The 14,997-nt window shown below is 40.3% G+C and overlaps 1 protein-coding gene and 1 long non-coding RNA gene across 2 annotated transcripts in view; both read left to right on the top strand.

Moving 5' to 3' along the window:
- LOC311063663 (uncharacterized protein) overlaps positions 1-6,216 on the top strand; it is a 91,989-nt gene extending 85,773 nt beyond the window's left edge. The window contains exons 104-109 of the mRNA XM_084083193.1: positions 22-186; positions 513-1,910; positions 2,542-2,583; positions 2,727-2,792; positions 3,436-3,499; positions 4,559-6,216. Coding sequence (XP_083939319.1) covers positions 22-186; positions 513-1,910; positions 2,542-2,583; positions 2,727-2,792; positions 3,436-3,499; positions 4,559-4,632 — 1,809 coding nt within the window. The 3' untranslated portion in view covers positions 4,633-6,216. The remainder of the gene's footprint in view (positions 1-21; positions 187-512; positions 1,911-2,541; positions 2,584-2,726; positions 2,793-3,435; positions 3,500-4,558) is intronic.
- A 6,943-nt stretch (positions 6,217-13,159) lies between these two features.
- LOC311062673 lies at positions 13,160-14,484 on the top strand. The gene is made up of 3 exons (XR_014602526.1): positions 13,160-13,248; positions 13,676-13,788; positions 14,445-14,484. It is a non-coding gene; the product is annotated as an uncharacterized lncRNA (long non-coding RNA).
- The last annotated feature ends 513 nt before the right edge of the window (positions 14,485-14,997 follow it).

Below are 14,997 nucleotides of genomic sequence, written 5' to 3'. Positions count from 1 at the left end.
AATAATGTTTGATTCTTTTAGGATTTGGATGAGGAGACAGTTCCAGTTTTTGTGGCAAATCTAACTGAGGAGGTACAAGCACTGCAAACAGAAATTACTGGTTCGAGTGCAACCATATATGCTATTATTAGCATCCTGGGAAACATTGCAGAGGAAGCTGTTGATGTCAATAAGCCTGTCATGACGGTAAGCGGGTGGAAGATACCCCCATATAGCCTCGCCTTCAGCTCAAAAAAATATATTCATAAAAATGATGGAGTAAGATGATTATTAACTCTGATACTGCGGACCCAGAACACTGCTTGTTTCCATTTTAATGAATATATGAAACACTAGATGAATGACCTGATGAAATAGGGAAGTGTTCATCACTAAAACACCAAATTGTGAACCACTGGAGGAGCTTTATTATGCCAGTTAGTACTTTGCTTAAAGTATTAAGCAATATTTTGTAGCTCGAAACAAGATAAACATGTATACACCCTAACAGAGAAATGCTGTTTTGTCTGCAGGATATCCTGGAAATAGTTGATGTCATCATTGCTGAAGCAGCAACAGAATCCTGGGTCATTCTGAACACCAACGAAACCCTCAACGCCAGCTCACAGTTTCTAATTTCACTGGAATCTATCAGCGACGCCTTGGAGGGGGAGTTTAACATAACAACCGACCTCATCCTGCTGAACAGAGCAAGATTCAACTACTCGTACAACGCAGACATTAACTCTAGTGTCACCCTCGACGTTCTAAACACCGGTGCTACCAACCTCTTCATTACCACCATTGTCTTCGCCCTCAACAACATCCTGCCTCCCAGGAATGCCAGCTTCAATGCCAGCAGCTTCAATACCACCAGCAACGAAACCAGCTATGAGAACACCATCAATGGCAAAGTGCTGATGGTCAAGCTGAACACAACAGTTGAAAATGTGATAATACGTTTTGACAAACAAAACACATCATTGACATTGAGCCCACAGTGCGTCTTCTGGAACTTCGCACTCTTTGATAACCTTGGCGGATGGGACCACGAGGGGTGTACTTTTGTGTCAGATATAAATGATACCGTCACCTGTAACTGCACCCACCTGACCTCCTTCACAATTCTTATGTCAATTGACATTCCCCTAGAAATTAAAGCTTTACTGGACATAATCTCGTACATTGGCGTAGGGATATCAATGGGATGCTTGGTCATTTGTCTCATCGTTGAGGGAGTCGTTTGGAAAGCCATGACCAGAAACAGCACCTCATACATACGTCATGTTTGTATTGTGAACATTGCTGTGTCTCTGCTCATTGCAAACATCTGGTTCATCATTGGATCAGCAATTGCGGACAACCCCCTTGAAAATCCAGGGCAAGATTACAGAGTTCCAGTCGCTCCATGCACCGCAGCAACATTTTTCATACACTTTTTCTACCTTGCCTTGTTCTTTTGGATGCTTGTGTCTGGCCTTCTCCTGTTTTACCGAACCATCATGGTCTTCTCCAACATGTCCAAATCAACCATGCTGGCCATCAGTTTCTGTGTGGGCTACGGAGGCCCTTTAATTATAGCAGTTGTCACCATTGCCTCTACAGCGGGCAGCAGTGGCTACATCAGAGAATACAACGCTTGTTGGCTAAACTGGCACAAGACGAAAGCCCTCCTTGCGTTTGTGATTCCTGCCTTGACCATTGTTTTTATAAACTTCCTAATTCTTATCGTGGTCTTGTACAAAATGCTGAGGAGAGGTGTCGGGGATTCTGCCCAGTCAGAGGAAAAGAATGCGGTAGTGGTCATTGCAAGATGCTTGGCCATTTTGACTCCTTTCTTTGGATTGACCTGGGGTCTGGGAGTGGGAACTATGACAGCTCCAACAAATACTGGAATCCATATTGCCTTCGCATTCTTCAACTCATTACAGGTATTGCAAAAAAATACAATAAACGAGGAAAATGTATGTAATAGGTCACATTCATACACTTGATGAATTAATGATGAAGTCATACATTAATTATTCATGAATTTATCATGAACTCATCATTAATTTCTGGTCCTTGCCATTAACTACTGGTGAACTTAACCATATATCATTAGTTAAGGACGTTATTCCACAGTTCCACTTCTATGCCCAGGATGAGTGGCCGTAGGTGGGTAGGAGTAGCGAGGAAAGTCGGTCTCCGAACGACCACCATAGACTGACCATGTTACTCCTACCCACCTATGGGCATAGAAGTAGTACTGTGGAAAAACATACTTAACTAATGATATATTACACAGTCCATAGTGAATTCACATGGTGTTTAAAAACAAGCCAGGTCTCGAAGTGATATTGGACTTTGATAGAACCTTGGGTTGTATGCTATACACTGAACGAAGTGATAACATCATAACTAATCAGCATTATGGCAACATTTTTAACCAAATCATTATTGGGCAAAAAAGGTGACAGACAAACATTTTGTTTTGTATTGGGTATGGATATGTATGATGTACATTACTTTACTGCTGTATACCATCAGAAATAAAACACTTCTCTTTATTTTTTCATTTAGGGTTTCTTCATTTTAGTGTTTGGGACACTGTTGGATTCAAAGGTATGTTGAGTATGCTATATCAAATACAGAACATACCGATACATACTAAACTATATTAAAATAAAATATTTTTGTTTTATAAAGTTGCAACAAATGATGTATCTTATGTTTCTTGTACAACATTCATAACATTCTGCCTACAGATCCGAGCTGCCTTATTAAGAAGGGTACCTGCAGGAAGCACAGGCCCAGGCTCTAATCAAACAGGCGTAAGTGCATTTGAAACCCTTTTGAAGTGTCACAACAATAGTTTTTATACCACAGTTAGTTCCACTAGAACCAGTTTGCTATTTGGTTCTCTTTTGCAGTTTTTCCCCATTTTCTCCCAATTTAGTCATTCACTGCTGGTGTGAATTTGGCCTAATGTGCGCTGTTGACCAATAGCAACACTTCTTTGACTGTATTGACCTCGGAATGGAGCAAGCATTTTAGCTTTGTCTCATAATCCTTTTTAGAAAAATGTATCTGAATATAAATTGAAACATAAAATAGAGTTATAGCTACGAGGAAAGTAGATGGTATAACTGTCTCCCACTCTCCTCCATTGAACAGTGCTTTCTTCTGTCACAAGTAAAATGCCAAGCTACATGCACCTCACACCAGGTGGAGTAAATTATAATTTGGTCGCCAAGCTTCTGGTCCCACAAGGACATGCAAATTAATGTCGCTATGACAATTTCGGGTGTGTATCTGCACTAGTAACCCTCCCCACCAAACAGGCACCCAGAACAACCAGTAGGAGTCGATAACTGATAACTCTGATAACTGTCATGGACAGTGCCTCTTTAATTATGTTTTGGCTTGCATTCTGTAAACATAATCCTTAGTTACTGGTCCATGTTTTCCATACAGAGTACAAGTGGTGGTTTTTCTTCCTCTGGATTAAACTTCTTAAGGAGAATACGTGGAAGGCGAAGTAAGTTCCATCATCTTTAATAGATTCACTGATCTAAATTAAATCTGTGCTGACCCCTGTTGTGAGGGTTTCAATATGCCAGATTCAATATGATGAAACAAATGGGAAAGACTCAATATTGAAGTATCAAGTTTTCTTTTCTTATTTTTAATATATAGCGTGTTTAAACAATTTAACGGATATATTAAAGGAGTTGTACACCCAAAAATGTATATATTTTCTATCAATTACACAACCCACAAAGCCTTGAATTCATTGAGATTTTTTGTTTTTGTCGCATTCCTGACCGGGTCATCACATCGGTCAGTAGGAGACTCAATAGGACTCAAAACGCTCATAAAATTATTGGCTCAGGAATGCGACAAATTTATACAAAAAAATCTCCATGAATTCAAGGCGGGTGTGTAATTGATAGAAAATAAGTAATTTTTGGGGTGTACTACTTTAAGAGAAAGGGGGAAAAGGATCTCCCTACATTTTGGTTGCTTCTTTTGTAAAGGATACTTTTGGCCTTTTCAGCATGGGTTATGTATGTTTTGTCCAACATGACCATCAGTACTGATCTGAATGTCATAATTTTTGGTGGTGGCATGGAATTATCTTTAATATTGAATCGCCATGCTACTGCTTGAGTGTGTTCTTAACCACGTCACTAAGTTACTTAGTGACGTTCTGCTCATTTTGAAAATGATCTTCCCCCGTCTTTAATAATATGCCCAAAATTTAGAAGGCAGAGATAAAGTGGTTAATAATTTAGCTTGATATTCAATTTATACTCTGTTGTTACTTGTTGTTTTCAAGCACCTCCAGGGGTCCTTGAGGCGGTTTCAGGGGGTCCCCAGCTACATTTGTTATATAGCATCACATTCAGTTTAACCACTTTCACCCTCCTACACTATATACATTGGCTATTTGAAAATAGCCGATATACAAGCTCACAAGGCATCGCCGTAGTGAACTTGTACATCTGCTATTTTCAAAACATCTTGAAAAATTTGAACAAAACACAGATTTACAGATTGAATGAGCCATTTTACCAAACCATTTTTTGTTCTCCAGATATCTACCATGTGTCAGGAGCCGGAAACACAAGCAGTTCTGGTCCGACGGAATCATTCATTAGTACCAATTAATGGCAGAGTTTATTAGCAATTAGCATCTTAGCACTAAAAAAGAACAGCACTACAAAACTGGTTGCTCTACTGAATGGATACGGTGGTGATTGGCTGCCTGCCCACTATCGTTTTCGGGGTTGGGATTTTTTTGTCGGGGTTGGGTTGGGGTTTTTTTTTTTTTCTCTTTTTTTTTTAGTCGGTGTTTTTCTAGGGGAGGCGAGATCGCACTTGGGGGCGTGATAGTGATATGCAACTGACTTCTGCCAAGACCCGCCCAGACCCGGAAAAGTCACGCTGTGATTGGCCAGTAGTCACTTTGAGTGACAGTTGGGGCAAACGCAGTCCCCACAACATCATTTACTATTCTGTCCCTATCGGTACATAACTCGAACGGCCATCGGCTGGTCGTCGCGGGCACTCGCGCCTGGAGGCGCTCGGGCGCGACTTCCTCAGCCTCAAGGTCTGCTGATTCGGCGCGCCTCCGTCATGGTCCAAAACTATACTTTATTAGCCAAAAAAAAGTTGCCTGCGGTTGTCGGAAAAAGAGTGCCCCCAGCGAGATTCAAACTCGAGCCTCTGAGTCGGCAGGCCAACGCCTAGTGAGGCACGCCACGAGACCAGACATAACTTTAGGGTTTTGGTCTGGATTAGACTGTAAATGCCCCCACCGTCCCCTTTGGGGGCGGAGTCCTTGTTTTCTCGTTTTTGTATTCAGCCAATAGCAGGGCGGCAGGGTGGGGTTTGGCAGGGTAAGTCAGTTGCATATCACTATTACGCCACTTGGGGTGGCGGCCGCCACCCTTGCTTCTACAGTGAATACGCCACTGGATGGAGAGATGGGGAGACCCCTTTTTACTCTATAGCAATGATTGCTATATCCAGGGATATAGAGCTATTTAACACTTACTTTAACAAAGAAATATCACTTGCCAATTGTAATTTACAAGGTTTGCTGTCAGTTCACCCCTTTGTGGGGTGTGGGTCAATATGTCAATGGGGTGGGTGGTGGGTAAGGATAAAGTTAATTGAGAATCTGTCCAGAGCAAGGATGCAGCACAGTGGTCCTGGGTCAACAACAAAGCACTTTAAAACAGTGGTATTGAATGAAGTTAAATGGTATGGCATTTAATGATACATGTGACAGTATGAATTGTTCACCACATTGATTATTATTGTTCATAGCATTGCTGTTGGTCCAATGCAGTTGCCCACCAAGTTCCTGGGTGGCACACACCAGGTCCTTGGTTTGCACCCCAGTCCTGCAACAGCTCTGTGGACCAGGCCCAGGTCCAAGTGCGGCCAGAGGCCCGATAGAGTAACACATTGGTCTGCCACTATATGTTAGTTGCACATGGGTGAGACTTGCCACGTCAGAGCTAGGTTCAAGAGCTAAAAAAAAAAATCTTGGCGATGTGGGCTTGCTTCCTAACGCCAGGAGAGTACTGTAGGCGCCCTTGGCCACCATATTGTTGTTGTGTTTTAATGTGTGAACTTTGCTGAATATTGTATTTTATTTGTATTTATTTTAATGAATAATCTATTTTTTAAGTCTATATATTATAAAATGCATATAATGTTGTGTAATTAAACAAACAAATCAAAGTCGCTGTTGTTCAATTACTGTAGGGACAGTGTCCAGACAAATGTATCACAGTACACTCTCTGATGACGTGCAGTAGTATAAGAGGTATTTTTTAAGACATGGACCTTGTATAGTGGTGTGTTTCTGCAGTGACACTGTTTTCCATTACTATGGTGGAGATGGTGATGCTCTTCATTACAGGCTAGACAAACGTTGTGCACTGACAAAACTGTAAAGCATAAAACCCCTCTCCCATCAAATGTGAAAAACTGACGAGATACTACTGTAGATCTTTTATGCCAAGATCCGACCACATTAGTTCATGTGTGACAGCTCGCTGCTTTGGTGTTGATGATGATCATAACGGTGGGTAGCGTCTCCTAACGACATTTACATGTTACATTACACGTCACCTTAGGTTACTGTCATGATGAGTCGGACAAGCTTCCCAAGTACGAATAGTTAAAGGGTCTACACCATGAATTTGAACATTTCCTTATTTTTTGTGTGTTTTTGGTCTCCCCTACCTCTCTTCTATCCCAAAAAATACCCCAGTTTGAGCACTCAGGCTTTCACAGCATATCTGGGGTTTATGTAAATTGGTCTCAAAACAGGCCAAACTGATTTGCCCCCGCACGTGACGTCACAAGCGATACAATTCCTCCCGTTTTTCAGTTCCAACATAAAAAATAAAAAATGAATAAATAAATCCACACAGACAGGCTAAATACATATAACACCCCCCCCCCCCCTCAATTACAGTACATTTAGGGCCCAATACAGCACATTTGAATACAATTAGGAGTAAATGACAGATTTCTTTGTTATAGAGCTCTCGCCATGCTCAGTGTTGCCATGTCCTGTAATTATAAGCACATTGCCCTTATTTTGTGGCCTCCTGGTGGCGCTATAATAGGCCAATGTATACTCTTAGTTGCTTGTTTTAGAAGATAATGCACTTAATACTTCTGGTGATTAGTAGTTTTGTTTCCTACCTATGTTGAATGCACTAAGTCGCTTTGGATAAAAGCGTCTGCTAAATGACTGTAATGTAATGTGAAAAGGGTGGCATTTCTTCTTAGACCGTTCACGACAATCGGACACTTCATTCATGATTTGAGGCATTTTGTTCCAAAAATGTGTATTGCTAAATTAGACCTGCTGGTGGCGGTATAACAGGCCAATGTGAAAAGAGTGGCATTTCTTCCTCAGCCTAGTGGGAATATGCGTGCAAAATGTCACTGAAATTGCATGCTGCATTTTGTAGGTGGAGTTAGGCTGATTTAGAGTCTAACTGTAAAGACGGTTTGTCCCTGTTTCTAAAACGTTGTTGATATTTAGTATGAGTTATTGATTGATATATTGATTCTTGTACCACACCACCTCAAGTCCATCTGTGATTATTACCAAGATGTTTTACTGTACCAATTCTTAATAATTAAATACTGAAATATTACAGAATCCCAATCAATTGTAATGTAAACATTACAAATGTAATAACAAATTCTAAACAACTTGTTATCAGCTAACAACTACATATTCTTGTAAATCAGGTAACAACTACATATTCTTGTAACTCATGTCTTGCATTACCAATGCTGGCCAAATCAATCAACTACTATGGCAGAAAACACAAGCATCACATATCCCCTATCCAACATGCCTGACCTCGAAAACAAACCGCCTCCCACAGACATACAGGGACTGACCTGTTTCGCCAGTCTATACTTGACATCTATGTCATACATTCTTGTTTAAATCGTGTCAAAATGTCCCCGAGCAAGACACTTAACCCCTAACTGCTCCCCCCTCCACGCTCCTCTGTGGGCAGCACTCAGCTGAAAACTGAAGTTCCCCCGCGGGTCGAAAAAAGGTCAAAAACAAAAATGTATGCTATGCCACTCCACAGGTCTTGAGAGCTGCAGAATCTGTGGACATTTTTAAGGACCACTTGTGGAATGTGTGTGTGTGTGTGTGTGTGTGTGTGTGTGTGTGTGTGTGTGTGTGTGTGTGTGTGTGTGTGTGTGTGTGTGTGTGTGTGTGTGTGTGTGTGTTTGTAATCATTTGAATGTTTCATGCTGTGTTTTTATTTCTGTTGTATGTAAAGCACTTTGTGTGTTCTCTTTGTAAGAAGTGTTATATACAAATAAAATGTACATACTTACTTACTTCACCACACTACACATTCATAAGAGTTGTTGTCTCCGCCAGGCCGAAAGGCATGGCGAGAGAGTATGTTTTACCCTCCGTCCGTCCGTCCGTGTGTGTGTCCGTCCTTCTGTCTGTGACCAGCTAATCTCCGCCATCGTTGGCCCGGTCGCTGTGAAACTGCGCACACACTCCCTGGATGCAAAAAAACACGCGAATCGGTACACAGTATCTCGGTAGCCATGTGATCAACACGGATCTGTCAGATTTTCCATATTCCATCATGACTGGCTAAAATTGGCTTCCAAGGTTTGCAGGATTGGTTCATTTTGAACAAAATGCCTCAAATCATGAACGCAGCATGGTATTTCCGTGAAATATTCCACAGAGATTCCCACTTGGCCCAGGAAGAAATGCCACTTGAAAACGTTCACATCAGCCTCTGGTGGCGCTATAACAAGCCGATTCACGTTTTTAGCTATAACTGCACCGATCTGTGTGAAACTTTGCATGCACACTCCCTAGAGGCCAAGGAAAAACCTTTGCCCTGCATTTTTCATATATGCCTTTTAGAGCGCCACCAGGAGGCTGAGTTTTGTAAAACACATTTCTTGCGCTTACTCCTTCAGATTCTGTCCAAAAATCACGCAAATTGGTACACAGTATCTCTATAGTCATGTGATCAAGACAGTGTCCGATATTTCATATTCCATCCTACTTGGCTAACATTGGCTTCCAAAGTTTGCAGGATAGGTCCCTTTTGAACAAAATTCCTCAAATCATGAACGCAGTGTGCGATTTCCGTGAAATTCACATTGGCCTGTTATAGCGCCACCAGCAGGTCTAATTTAGCAAACCTCACATCATGAATGCAGTGTCCGATTGTTGTGCAAGGCCTAAGAAGGAATTGCACCCTTTTCACATTGGCCTATTATAGCGCCACTAGGAGGCCACAATAATCTACCTGACCTGGCGGAGACTTGTGCTCCGAGGAGCACTTTTTCTAGTTGAACATGTTTCACCAGGCAGGTCATGTGTTAATGAGGTAATAAAACGTGGCACATGCACTGGCTATGACAACATTAGAGACTATGTTGATGGTGCTGTTGTTCCCCAAATGGAAGGAAAGTTCTAGCCTGCTCTTAGGGTGTCTGCCTCCTGGACCAAACCTTGAAGATGGTTCCACAGGAAAGGAGCCTGATAGTTGAAAGTTCTCTCTTGGAGATTCCAGGACCCACAGAGTAAGCCTTCATAGCCTACTGGGAATGCAGGGACGCACACAAGGATTTAGTAAAAAGACAAATAAAGATGTAATCTGAACATTCTTGGCTCAGTCTTTTTACAATTTTGCCCTATAGTCAAGATATGCTTGAATGATATAATACCAATTTGAATGAATTCCTTGAGTCCAAATTGTATGGAAAATGTGTTCATTTTTATGTTGTATACTTCCAAAGATTTGCTGTTTCCCTTTTTGGGTTTGGGTAGGATATGTGTTAACATAGGGTTAAAATGAACCCTGTGGACATTATTTCAGTCTGGTACATGGCAGAATCTTAAAATACACACTTCAAGGATTAAGAAAATGCAGTTAGTAAGTATTTAGTAAAAGCTTTTTTTTTGTGCTGTTTTTGTCCTGTAGCCTAATAGAGTCAATATGTGATTGAATCCTAATAATAACCACTTTAATTAATTCCTTGGCTCGAAATTGTATGGGATTTCTTCATTTATTTGTCTCTGGTTGTGTCCTTCAAAAGTTGTGGTCTTCCACCACTGGGCAGCGGTGGTTTTCTGGGACATTCCTTGTTCATGATGCTGTCGGTCAGTGCACATGCTGCACAAGACACTTTCACTGCCTTTGGTCTGGTGGAGATAATAAACAAATCTAAATTAACCCATTTTAAATCATATTTTTCACTATTGAATGGCCAGTAAAAAAATGTTTAAGGTGTGCCTATAAAAGAGGGTAACCCTCAATAAGAGGGTCTTTCTGTGATGTGAGTGCGTGTGTGCCTATACGTGTCTTGTTTTAAATCATCAGATTTGTTACATAGAAACAAAAACAAAGAAAAGTGGATACAATTACATTCTGGTTAATGTCCCAAGATCTTCTGAGTCAATAACCCCCCGCCAGAAAAACAAAAACAAAAACCTAAAAGAATAAAGAATCTTCTGACCTCTCTTTTGGTCTTCTATCTCACTCCCTCTGTGACTCAAAAGGGCATTATTCCTCTCATCCTTTGGCTGTTGCCATGTTTGTCATATAGGATGTTGAACTTGGTGAGGACACTGGCGTATGGTGGGTTCTAACGTTGACCGGGCCGGGGGGGGACGGAACGCTCGTCCCAAAACACACTGCCCCATTTTTTTCGCGGACCGAAGACGGTTCTTCTTCTATTACATTTCTGAATGGAGAGGTGCTCGTCTCTGCGCAACGGAGAACCGGTTTGACGGCAAAACTGGTTTTCTAATGGCCACTCATTCACAATTCGGCCTAATGCAAATGAGCCCCATTTGAAAACAAAGGCGACTTAAATGGTTAAAGGGCTGCTAATGTTATGTTGATTTTTCGATTTTTTTCCCCCCTGGGGAGCAGGGTTTTACAGACCGGGCCATGGCCTCGTTGGCCCCAATGAGCATACGCCTCTGGGTGAGGAACTGGTTCATACTGTTGCAGGCCTTGGTGATGGTGCCCTGCAGGTAGGCCATGAGGCCCACATCATTGCATTGATCATGGAAATCAGTCTTGAATTATATAGTGCTGAGGACAGGACAGGCAGTCTATGGCACACACACACACACACACACACACACACACACACACACACACACACACACACACACACACACACACACACACACACACACACACACACACACACACACACACACACACGCTAGTCTCTGTCTAAAAAAATATTAAACCTGATTAACCAGGGGTCATCAATGTGTCCGTACACAGACAAACATGTCCGTGGCAAGACTTGTCCATGTCCGTGGCAAATCTTTCATTTAAAAAACTAAAAACACTAGAGCCATTACAGTGGCTGACTTGCCAGTCTCCAGGTTTTCTTCAGAATAGGTAGGAAACTGATTTAATTAATGCAGAAATACCAGTGATGTAATACTTTCTATACTGCCCTACAAAAACAGTTTCTGCACTTTGGCTTTGTAGAGCAGTATACTTTACTTGAGTTTATAGCCTACTCATCACAATTTTCACTTTTACTTCAATACATTTAAAATAAGAAAATTATTCTTTAAATCATCGTGATATTGGATTATCCACACTGTTCATATTCACAACAGGCACTCTCATCAAGACAAGATGTCTGCCGTCCATTGTTGTATGCTGATGTATAAAATATGTTTACAGTGGTTAAACACATTTTGATGCTATTAAGCTATTTTGCTGCGGGGACCCCCTGGAACCCCCTCAAGGACCCCTGGGGTCCCCAGACCCCACTTTGAGAACCGTTGGCGTAGGGTGCCAAAACACCCAGAAACGGCACTGCCTAGAACCATTAAAAAAATAATTCTTGCATGCCAATGAATGACCTGATTTTGACTTTGACAGGATAAGAGCTGGGTTTCCCAAATGCCCTTTGACATCAACACTATAAAGACTCTGCCAGACAAACCAGGTACCAAAGAGTGGTTTTGCTCTTGAAAAGTTCAAAGCAATTAGTGAATCACTATTTTAAGTGAAGGAAGTGAAGTAGAAAGTGAAGTGAAGTAGAAAGGCCACCAAGGTGTGAATAGTTTAACCCCATCCCTCAAAAAATGCAGTTCGCTGGGCTCATTCAAAACAGCCCTAAAAACTCATCTTTCTGGAGGCCAAAAGAGGAGGTAATACCAGTTTCCCGGTAGACAGACGACCCACTTACCCTTTTCTTTTGTGTGTGTGTGTGTGTGTGTGTGTGTGTGTGTGTGTGTGTGTGTGTGTGTGTGTGTGTGTGTGTGTGTGTGTGTGTGTGTGTGTGTGTGTGTGTGTGTGTGTGTATATATATATATATATATATATATATATATATATATATATATATATATATATATATATATATTATTATTTTATTTTTTCATGCTTTTTTTGGTACATAGCAGTATTTTTATGTTGATATTTGAACTGTTTGGTTGCTACTATATATGTCTATGAAATAAATACCAAGGACCCCAACGGAAACCGGAAGTCCGCAAGGACTTTTTTGGTCGGACCTTTTAGACAAAAAGTATTATAAATGTAACTGTGTTGTTTTACATTCCTTTGGCCTAATAAAAATTTCAATCAATCAAAACAAAGGTACAGAGGTGACCATGGAAATAACAACAATATAATACAGATGACCTTTAAAGCAATTTTTTAAACAGGGTTACAAATGTAATTGCTCCATCTACTTCCCTCTCAGCTTTCCTACTTACTATTTTAATAAAATAAAGTACAACGGGATGATGACTAACCACTCTCCGTCTTTAAAAACACAGCCTGTGTTTTCCATCATGTCTACTGGACTAGTATATTAGTATTTATGGTAATATTATTGACCACTCATTTTGTATGTCTGTGGCAAAAAAAATGTCCATCACAAGCCGGCATGTTGATGACCCCTGTGTTTAACAGGTGAGTAGACCTTACCATATTTTAGGTATTTAAGTATTTGTCTCTTCCCACAACTCACTGTGCATCATGCATCACATCACAGTGCAAGTGGGACTGCCGGTGTGAGTAGCTCCGTGGACTATACTCAATATAGGGTTTTATATAAGCTATATAGAGCTCTGTCAATTTCAAGGGGAGGATTATTAGCTGGAGAGGGACGAACTCCTCCATGGTAAGAAAGCTATTTGTGTGTCATTTAAGTGAAGAGACAATCATCACTAATGTAGAACATGCAGGCACAGTGACAGTGAGTGACTTCTGTTAACCACAAACTACCTTTAGAAGCCAATATTTATGAGGAAGTAGGCTAAGGACTGTGATTTGAGGTATTTGATCTCACCGTAGATAATGCGAGGAAACAGTGCTGTATACAGGTGCAGTGTTCTTCCATCAACAGGACTGGTGACCTGGTTCATCAGTATTGTTGATTAGCGCTCAACTTTATATAGCATGTTTTTCTGTTATGTGAAATAATCCATTGCCTCACTGCCTTTAAAGTAAATTACCTTTGGACAGCCAACTGACACTGTAATGCATTTGTGTGTTTTTGTTGTTGTTGTTGTTTACTTTAGGTAACATGTTTAGGCTACATGTTTTTGATTTAAAAAAACTAGTTCTCTTAGCAAACACATGTACTCTTTTCTCACATTTCCCTTTCCTTTATTTCTCATTAGACATCCTCACTATAGTATTTGTTTTCAAATTTCGGTTGCCTAAATGGAGTGCAGCTACATTTTAACTTGACCACTGACAGTGAACACTGTAGGAACAGGAGAAGCCATCAAGGGTAAGTACAATGAAATTAAATGAAATGAAAGGATTGTTTAACAGCTGCCCATTAAAACAGGGCTTTTTATTTTTATTGTGTATTATTACATTTAATCAATTATCATTCATCTATTATTCATTCATTCATTTTCTAAGCTTCCTAGCTTTACATATTTACCAGGTTTCTCAACCACTCAGAAACTACCCAAACCATATATGTCAACCAGGTTGACATATAGCATCAACATTGTGAGGAAAGTGCTCAGAATTCCACTTAACCACTTACCCTCAAACTTTTCTAACTTATTTTGAAAATAGCCGATCTACTTGTACGTTTGTGTTTGTCCAAACATTGAAAAGTAATTTAAAAAGTTTAATCAAAAAGAAAAATGCCTATCTATAAGCTCACAATGTGTCATATTGGCTATTTTCAAAAATAGATTATTGGAAAATGACATTTTCAATGTATTCATTTACTTTAACCTATAATGACATGCAATTGGGACCCCAGGTTTAAAGTGGTTAAAGCGGTTTGCAAATGTCAATGTTCAATAAGACTCTCTCTGGATCAAATCAACTGCAACAATTTAATCAGGACACTTCTAGCCAAAAAGAGTGATATACTGTATGGAAGAAATTAGGGTTTCAATGTTTTTGTTTGCACTTACATTACAGCTGTGTTAAAATTTCAGGCAGCTCAATTCCTGTACTCAACAGTGTGGATAAAAATAAATAAAAAGTAGATGTAGTAGACCTGTATGGTCTATAACATACTGTACTATATTTGTTGCAGTCGGGCAGATACCAGCTAACTCCATTTTGACGCTTTTGTTTGTTTTTCTCCATAAATCAGTGCTAATGAACACCCTTTATGTCTGTGTGTTGGTAAAAAATATATTGAACCAATGAAAAGTATTAAAAAGTATTTTTGACAGAACCAGCTAACTCCATTGGATCTGGAGTGAGCTTGGAGGTCCATTCAGCTGTTCTTATCTCCACTTTATTTTTATTTTTTCATTTCCTGAAAAAAAGATAATTTTGGAGTTAGCTGATTTCTGCCCGACAGCAGAGTTATAATATTTAGACTGTATTTTATGTGGTTATATATAAAAGTGTTCTCAATAGAGCAGTCACATTTCTACCTACAACCATGCAAACGTTGTGTGGCATGGGATTACCAGTTGTACTGTACATCGTTGTCACTGTCTTCGTCGTACACATTCATTGT

The sequence above is a fragment of the Gymnoscopelus microlampas genome, assembly GCF_963454915.1.
Source record: "Gymnoscopelus microlampas genome assembly, chromosome: 16".
NCBI classification, from domain to species: Eukaryota; Metazoa; Chordata; class Actinopteri; order Myctophiformes; family Myctophidae; genus Gymnoscopelus; species Gymnoscopelus microlampas.
Note: the sequence above shows the minus strand (reverse complement) of the source record. Positions and strands in the feature narration are given on the sequence as shown.